The sequence below is a fragment of the Melanotaenia boesemani genome, chromosome 8 (assembly GCF_017639745.1).
Source record: "Melanotaenia boesemani isolate fMelBoe1 chromosome 8, fMelBoe1.pri, whole genome shotgun sequence".
Classification (NCBI taxonomy): Eukaryota; Metazoa; Chordata; class Actinopteri; order Atheriniformes; family Melanotaeniidae; genus Melanotaenia; species Melanotaenia boesemani.
Genome location: NC_055689.1, coordinates 1,447,560 through 1,456,798, shown reverse-complemented (window position 1 = coordinate 1,456,798; position 9,239 = coordinate 1,447,560). Strand labels below are relative to the sequence as shown.

The 9,239-nt window shown below is 38.9% G+C and overlaps 1 protein-coding gene across 1 annotated transcript in view; it reads right to left on the bottom strand.

Moving 5' to 3' along the window:
* Positions 1-3,230: 3,230 nt before the first annotated feature.
* LOC121644300 overlaps positions 3,231-9,239 on the bottom strand; it is a 60,140-nt gene continuing 54,131 nt past the window's right edge. Inside the window, exons 2-4 of the mRNA XM_041992163.1 lie at positions 8,803-8,913; positions 7,330-7,462; positions 3,231-3,351 (exon numbers count right to left, since the gene is read on the bottom strand). Coding sequence (XP_041848097.1) covers positions 3,231-3,351; positions 7,330-7,462; positions 8,803-8,913 — 365 coding nt within the window. The remainder of the gene's footprint in view (positions 3,352-7,329; positions 7,463-8,802; positions 8,914-9,239) is intronic.

Below are 9,239 nucleotides of genomic sequence, written 5' to 3'. Positions count from 1 at the left end.
GAGAAAGGCTACGGGGAAAGTTTTAGGGGTTGTTTTATGTAACTGTTCAGTGATATGTTTCCCATTTTGATGTAGTTGCCTTTTCTCTTGTGTTGGTGTACATTAATGGAGGAAACTATTGCCATTATTAGGGATGGGTAATGATTTTCAAATGTTTAAATGAGTCATTCTATGAAGCAAGGGCCAAAATTTCATCAAGGGCAAAACTTATTTTAAGAAATACACAATAAAACAGATAGGTTAAACCTCCAAAAAACATATTTCCCACCTCAAGTATAACATATTTTAATTATACCTGTAAAATAATATTGCCTATATGTATTCAGACCCGGGAGTCATTCTTGTACCACCCTGTCATGGACAATATGCACACATAGACCAATAATACATAAAATAAATTCTAAAAATCATGTGTTTTTCTACTAGTGAAGTGTCCTTTATTAGATATTAATATTTTAAAACATAATTCAAGTTAAAAACAACTCCAGAGGTGTACGATTCATACATACCACCCTTCACAATGTAAAATGTGACGGGGTGGTAAATTTCAACATAAAATGGCTGTCAGTTCACTACATGGTAAACTAGCTGACTCATCTTTTATATACAGTCTATAGCTGTGTCCGAATGTGCGCCCTACTCCCTAGTGCCCTATTTAGGGATCACGCCATTTTGTAGGGGTGTCCGAATGTCCAGAAAGAAAAAAGTAGGGCACTCAAAATGACCCAAAATGCCTTGCAGGCCAAAGCTCAACATGGTGCAAGGAGGCAAAAATATCGAGCAGCACGAAATGACCTATAAATGTAAGTATTTTATTAATCATATTCAATAATTGAGTGTTGTTAATGCATTGAAATAAAAAACAACTTGTGATGTAAAGGTTTTTGGTCATTGTGGCCATGTATAAATAAATATATATATATATATATATATATATATATATATATATATATATATATATATATAAATAAACTGAGGATAGTCAACGATCGTATTTTGTTAGCTTTCCGTGCATCTGCTCATGACATCTTTTAACACTAATTATTAATTAACTGCTTATCAGAAAATAAGTTGGGTACATGTTTAGGTTATGCTGTAGTATATGATATACAGACGTGGACAAAATTGTTGGTACCCTTTGGTTAATGAAAGAAAAACTCACAATGGTCACAGAAATAACTTGAATCTGACAAAAGTAATAATAAATAAAAATTCTATGAAATTTAACCAATGAAAATCAGGCACTGCTTTTCAACCATGTTTCAACAGAATTATTTAAAAAAATAAACTCATGAAACAGGCCTGGACAAAAATGATGGTACCCTTAACTTAATATTTTGTTGCACAACCTTTTGAGGCAATCACTGCAATCAAACAATTCCTGTAACTGTCAGTGAGACTTCTGCACCTCTCAGCAGGTATTTTGGTCCACTCCTCATAAGCAAACTGCTCCAGTTGTCTCAGGTTTGAAGGAAGCCTTTTCCAGACGCCATGTTTCAGCTCCTCCCAAAGATGCTCAATACGATTTAGGTCAGGGCTCATAGAAGGCCACTTTAGAATAGTCCAATGTTTCGTTCTTAGCCATTCTTTGGTGTTTTTAGCTGTGTTTTGGGTCATTGTCCTGTTGCAAGACCCATAACCTGCGACTGAGACCAAGCTTTCTGACACTGGCCAGCACATTTCTCTCTAGAATCTCTTGATAGTCTTGAGATTTCATTGTACCGGCACAGATTCAAGACACCCTGTGCCAGATGCAGCAAAGCAGCCCAGAACATAACAGAGCCTCCTCCATGTTTCAAAGTAGGGACGGTGTTCTTTTCTTCATATGCTTCATTTTTCCATCTGTAAACATAGAGCTGATGAGCCTTGGCAAAAAGTTCCATTTTTGTCTCATCTGTCCATAGGACATTCTCCCAGAAGCTTTGTGGCTTGTCAACATGTAGTTTGGCTTTTTTATGGTTTGTTTTTAACAATGGTTCCTCCTTGGTCGTCTCCCATTAAGTCCACTTTGGCTCAAACGACGACGGATGGTGCGATCTGACACTGATGTTCCTTGAGCTTGAAGTTGACCTTTATTCTCTTTAAAAGTTTTTCTGGGCTCTTTTGTTACCGTTCGTATTATCCGTCTCTTTGATTTGTCATCAGTTTTCCTCCTGCGGCCACGTCCAGGGAGGTTGGCTACAGTCCCATGGATCTTACATTTCTGAATAATATGTGCAGCTGTAACCACAGGAACATCAAGCTGCTTGGAGATGGTCTTATAACCTTTACCTTTAACATGCTTGTCTATAATTTTCTTTCTAATCTCCTGAGACAACTCTTTCCTTTGCTTCCTCTGGTCCATATTGAGTGTGGTACACACCATGTCACCAAACAGCACAGTGACTACCTGTAGCTTATATATAGGCCCATTGACTGGTTACAAGATCGTAGACACCTGTAATGCTAATTAGTGGACACACCTTGGATTAACACATCCCTTTGGTCACATTATTTTCAGTCTTTTGTAGGGGTACCATAATTTTTGTCCAGGCCTGTTTCATGAGTTTATTTTTTTAAATAATTCTGTTGAAACATGGTTGAAAAGCAATAACTGACTTTCACTGGTTAAATTTCATAGAATTTTTATTTATTATTACTTTTGTGAGATTCAAGTTATTTCTGTGACCATTGTGATATTTTCTTTCATTAACCGAAGGGTACCAACAATTTTGTCCATGAGTGTATGTCGTTTTTTGTCTTTTTAGAGATGGATGAGGACGTGGAGAGGCTGGTCCGCCTCCGTGTGGCGGCGGACCAGCTCTTCAATGGGAGGAGGTTTGCTTCGGCTGCCGGCTGGGAGTAAGCTTATTATTTTAATTTAATGTATGTACTACTGCTGCTGCTATTATGTAATACTGTGTGTGGTGTGTGGTTTAATGGCTGTGCTGCAGAAAATAGGGCTGAGCCGGGAGGTCAGCCCTGCCCGGGCAGCCAAAAAGTGGGAAAACCTAAAAAAAACCTACAAGGTTTGTGACTTTTGTAGTTTCAAATGTGATCGTTATATACAGTACAATGTAAATACCATGTTACAGTTACTTAAAATCCCATGTTTGAAGGAGCTCAGGAAACCACCCACAGGAACTGGCACTGAGACGGAGGAGCCCACTGCTGCATCATGGAAGTGGTTCTCCCTGATGGATGAGGCGATAGGCAGCAAACCGTCTGTACGGCCTCCCTGCCTTATTGCTTCATCCTGTGAGGAGAGCCCTTCCACGTCTGTGGCACCCTCCTCTGTCACATGATGAGGAAGATGAGGGCGAGAGCAGCACCCCTGCCAAGCGGCCGAGGCGCGAGAGTCTTCTCCATTTTCTGGAGAAGGCAGAGAAGAGAGATGAAGAGGGAGAAAAGAGAGAAGAGGAAAGGGAGAAAAAGGAGGAGGAAAGGGAGGAGAGATTGTTGTCTCTATTAGGAAAAATAGTTGAGAAAATTAAATAAAATGTTGGAACATTTAATGATGAGTTCTTTTTATTTAAAATAAAAATAGAAACTCAAACAATAAACTTATAGATAACTTATAACAAGGGATATTTCAATTATAGTTACATTTTTAAGGCATATTTATAGGGACACACTTATTCTACTGAAACTATTTACACTTGTCTCTTTTGAAATGTTTTTTACATATTTAGTTTGCTGTTTGACTTCAGAACAAAACAAGACAAAGGAATAAAACAAGAAAAAACCTGCTTTTCAAAACACCAAATGCTCTCTCTATTACAGCTCGTGCCCTGGAGTGGTGTCGATTATACCGGGCTTCAATGGGACTCCTTACAGGCTCCCTGTAAGGAGGAAGGAGGGTGATGGGCTGTGACGGGCACGGATATCCACCATCGCCGATAATGATGAAGCCGTTCGGTGGGTAAAGATGTTGGGTGTACAAGGGGCTGTTTTTTAGTACACGGGAATCATGTACTGATCCTGGATATCCAACAAAAATGTCCAGAAATCTGCCTCTATGGTCGCACACTGCCTGGACCTGAATGGAATGAAAAAGCTTCCTGTTAAAATAACATTCCGCATTCTCACCAGGGGGCTTGATCCTGACGTGGCAGCCATCAATGCTTCCCACCACCTTCCTAAATGCTGCAGATCCACCAAGCTTCTGGAAACCAGCTGAAACCTCTGCCAGTCCATCCAAAGAGGGAAAGTTGATGACCCTTCTGCGCAGAGCCAGTATGGTCTCCGCAACCCTGTGGACAACGTCGCAGACCGTGGCCTTGGGCATGTCAAAGGCCCGGGCCACAACATGGTATGATGTGCCGCTTGCCAGCCAGAAGAGAAACAGCAGTGTGTCCAGGTGTTTCCCCCAGCAGCCCAAAGCTGCCCAATCAGACCCGAGATGGCGTCTCGGTTCAGGCGGAAGTCAGGGCGGAGGTCAGAGTGACCATCAAAATACATGGTCTGGAGGGGGACAGTTTTATTCACCTGGCAGTAAAGTGGTGGTCCCTAAAAGAAATAAAACTTTGTGAGTTTGTGTGAAATACTTAAGGAAAAAAATAAAACAAAAGACTAAAATGAAAAAGAAAAAAAAAAAAACAACTTTCCAAGTAATGAAACTACTTAAAATTCAATGTTTGAAGGAGCTCTGTGTTGTTTGTTGTTAAGCATGTTATTCTGTTGGTTAATTTCCAATGTGGTGTTCTTTTAACCAATAAAGTTCATTCTATGTAAATAGTCATTTTATTTAGTGTCTCAATTTATTCTTAGTTTAAATCCAGTACATACAATTTATAACATGTATAACTAAGATGTGATATAAGCTGGAGTTGAGGCCTGTTCTTGGTCTACATAAAGGCCAGCAGTGTTCTCTTTAGAGAAAGGAGACTGATCTCCCATAAAACTAGCTGTAACAGCAGCTTTTAATTTGAGATGAGGACCAAAAGTATATTTAACTTTGCCCAGAAGATGGCGTTGTCTGTGATAAACAGGTTACAAAAAAAAAAAACCCAAAACCATTTACTTACGTGGTGTCTTGCGAACACAATAAGTGCCATTCTCTACATCCGTTTTCTCCTCATCACGTCTCCTTCGTCTTTTCTGCCGTTGTTTACTTATTTGGACGATTAAAAGCTGAATTAGCGTCAATAAGAATTTAAAACTTGTGCCATTTCTCCGATGGAGAATACTGCATCGAGTGACGCGGGTTGTGGTTGCCGTGGTGACGGCGGTAGTCACGTGGTTTGTGTCGAAGAAAAAAATAGGCCACTTTGTGTCTGAATCGCTAAGAGAATGAGTCACTATGTAATGTGATATGTAGTGCAGTCCTACGTAGTGAACGAGGGGTTAGGGAGTAGGGTGCACATTCGGACACAGCCTCTGTTTTGAACTTGGCTCCTACAGAGGCTCACATGATGTCATTTCCTGTTTGTGATGCCATGTAAAATAAGAGCATATTTTTATAGTAAGTGTGACGGGGTGGTAAGTCAAACTAAGGGACACACTCAAATTGTAATTTTTTTTTTTAACTAAAAATAACTCTTTTTTTTTTTAAATAAATATAGTTCATAGTATCAAGCACATCCATTTCATCCTGAAAACAATAAAAGCTTGATATATATATATATATATATATATATATATATATATATATATATATATATATATATATATATTGATGTTACATGCAAAGTCACATGGCAAAAATGACCATGTGCTAATTAAAAATGATAAAAAATTTATATTTTTCTTTTAAAATAGCATTATCTCTTATTATGGGATCAAGAGCACATCTTAACAGCTTGAAACTTTGGAAATACAGTTGGATGCATTTTTATGGATGTTTAATCTCATCAAATGTTGTGGACTCAAATGGCTGCCGTTCCATAAAATAGTCACTGATAAAAGAAATCAAATAGTTTATGACTATTGATAAATGACTGTCCTTTTTTTACTTGTAGTAACATGTTACCACCACCAGGAGGTGCCAGGAAAACACAACAAAAGATAACAAAAGACTGTTATGACGTGTGTGGTGCAATGAGATTTGATGCTAGGGAAGTACAGACATAAGAAACATGTAGAGCTAAAGACTGCAACCAATAAAAAACCTTAACCCTGACAGGAATAATAAATGAAAATGAGGCCCAGTACATCAGAGTCAAAGAAAGCTAGCAAAACATTAGCCTAATAGCATAATTGCCTATGTCATATAAGGTTTTATAAGCAATGATGCATGGTGAATCAGTTGTGTTAGGAGGACATATCACAATTCTACCATGACAATGCATTTAACAGTGACGCATCCAACAGAAAGTCCATCCACACATCAGCAGTCAGATGCTAGCTTTGTTGCTAAATGAAGTTTGATGTTTATAGAGCAAGTAGTGGACTTCATCTCAAGGATGATAGACATGCTTCCATCAGTTTTTTCTGAGGTTTTATAAGTTTTATGGATTTTTTTTTTTTTTTTTTGCCTAAATTTACAGTGACATTAAGAAAAACTATCAGCACAAAACCAAAGAAACTGTCTGATGACACTGTAGTTAGCAAGCGTTGTAAATCTGGCTTTCACCAAGTCCTGGCAGACAGACAAACTTATGAAAACCTGATTAATGTTCTTTCCACAGCTACCAAACACTGGAGGCTCAATGGAAAACTAACAGCATGTGTACATGACAATGGCAGCAACATTAGCCGACACCGGCTACAAGCCAGATGTAAGGGTATTCAAAGAATGGTTGAATTATTATCTGGAATTTTCTAAAAGTATTTTTTCATGAAATGCAAATTTCTATTTATTTTGCTGGTGGTTTACCTCATTCTTACTGAATGATACTACTAATATATGATTTAAAAGCTAACAAAACTACTTTGCAGTGAGGCCTCAAGCTAGCGCTATGCTAGGTTGTCAACAGATTTACATTTGTAAACGTAGATATGTTGGAGTCTTTATAATTGCTTCTGAATTTTGATGCTATAAATAGCAGCACATTTGTTAATATTCACATTGGGAATGGAAACCTGAGGGATCTGAGACAGATCTCACAGGAGCAGATGGAGAAGAATTGATATTTTGCGACAGGTAACGGACCGAGATCCAGAGGGACCAGGCAGAACTGGGATGTGTAAAATATATCTCCTATAATGTGACACTATTCTTTTAATTAATTTATTTCTAAAAAAAAGAAGAAGAAAAAAACAGGAAGCAATCATACCACAAATAATCATCTGAATCACCACGTTGTTGTGCAGTCAGTTAAATTGATCATTTTAAACAATGGTGTAAAACTCCTTACAAAATCAGCTTAGCAACTACAACAAGAGCAAAGACACAAGCTTGAGTCTTACTTCTTGAACGTGGTGGTGATGAAGAACGCGTGAGCCTGGGTGTGTTTATGCTGTCGGATCTGGATGCTGACTTGTGGGATTCCAACACGAATCTGATTCAGGAGCCACAGCAGAGTATGGTCGTCTATTGTATCTGAGGAAGTGAAAATACTTTTCAAGTTTTATGACATGTTTTTCATTAGTAAGCTTAAAACTACATATTGACTGTTTCTTTGTGTATATTCAGCTGAACTCCCTGCACAGATGCATGATTGACCTGAACAGGCTGAACCAAATTATTAATCACAGCCATGATGTGGGGCGGATGCTGGTGATAGTTAAAGGTCACGCTTCTGAAGATTACTCTCTGTATGTGGCCTGCAGTCAGATAATAAACTGAGTCAGTTTTCTAATTATTTCAGCAACAAATTACTTTTGATTCTTATAAACAAATTGTTGAGAAATTTTTGAGCTGAAATTAAAGTTGAGTAAAGAATTTTCTTCATTACTGTTTGTTACCACTCAGAGTATTTGAACAAAGTGAAGAGTAAGCAAGCAGAGAATTAATATGCTTTATTATTTGAGCTGTTAAGCATTAAAGAAGTTCAGTGTGAAAATAAATGACAGCAGTTAGCTGAACTATGCAGCAACAGCAATTAGGAAGGTGCCCCTTGTTATGACCAAACAGGAACAAAGCAGACGTCGGTGTGTGCTGCCCACAGCAACCAGGCATGAAAAGCATGTGAACAATGTTGAACCCGCTGGTTCAGCTACGTGACCACATCCCTCGCTTGTTCAGAGCAGCGTTCGCACTGACCTCCCATGTTGTTTTCATGTTTTACAAACAGAAATGTGAGCATTCCTCCTTCAAAGGGAACTTGTCTTCTAAGCGATCCCCACATGCCTTTTTAAATTGATTTATGACATTTTGGAGGCTGATATACTTAAAATAGTAAATAAATTGGATCATTTAGGAGCCAGGATTGTATGTTAGAATCTGTACAACTAGGGGCTTGGTTCAGTTAGGGGGATGCATCATTCTTACATACCAAGTTCTTGTTTACACTGACAGACTCAAATGAATCAGACCTCATAAATAACGTGTTCCACTCTGCCAGAGGTGGCACTGCATCAACAATTACTGTAGGAGAAGACGAGGCAACCAACGAGGAAGAAAACGGACTCATCTATGACAGCGTTTGTTTCCACCAGAGTAAAACATGAACTGCATCAGATCCAGGCGGGCTTCAGTTACAATCGTTTTAGAGACAAAATCAGTCCTGAATGGGCTGCGAGGTGGCAGCAAACTGTCGCAGGTCCGACTGGACTGTTGTTAAAATACTGCCCACTTTTGCTGAAGACAATCACCGTTGAGTTAGTTTTTCTAGAAGAGTTTTTTACACTGGTTCTGAGTCTGTGCTGCTCCAGTGATTTCAATCATTCATTTCAATGTAAACTGAGACGAAAAAAGAGGCTGATCACAGCATTTCGTACCTGGAAATGTCATCAGGATATCACAGTTTTTGGTGGGAACCATCTTTAACCAGGACTTGCGAGACATGATATAGTGTCGGGCCAGCAGAAGTCGTTTCCCAAACAATTTATCTAGAAGAGAAGAGGAGAGGGATGATAGTGATAAACAGTCTGCAGAAAATGAGGCCTGTGTGTTTTTGTGTGTGCGCATGAAGGGAGACAGCCAGATGGTGATCATGAACACAGATGGCTGGTAGATCATTAGCATCACTGACTTTATTTTCTGATTTATTTCATCGTGTTGCCTGACTGCAGGCTGAGCTGCAATGGTCACATGACTGGCTGAGCAAACAGAAGATGGCCACTAATAAAATCTCTACAACCACCATACACACAAAGCAGCAGGCCTCGGTTTACCCATCAGTGTTATTTTGTTTCCTCCTCATTCATACGGTGGT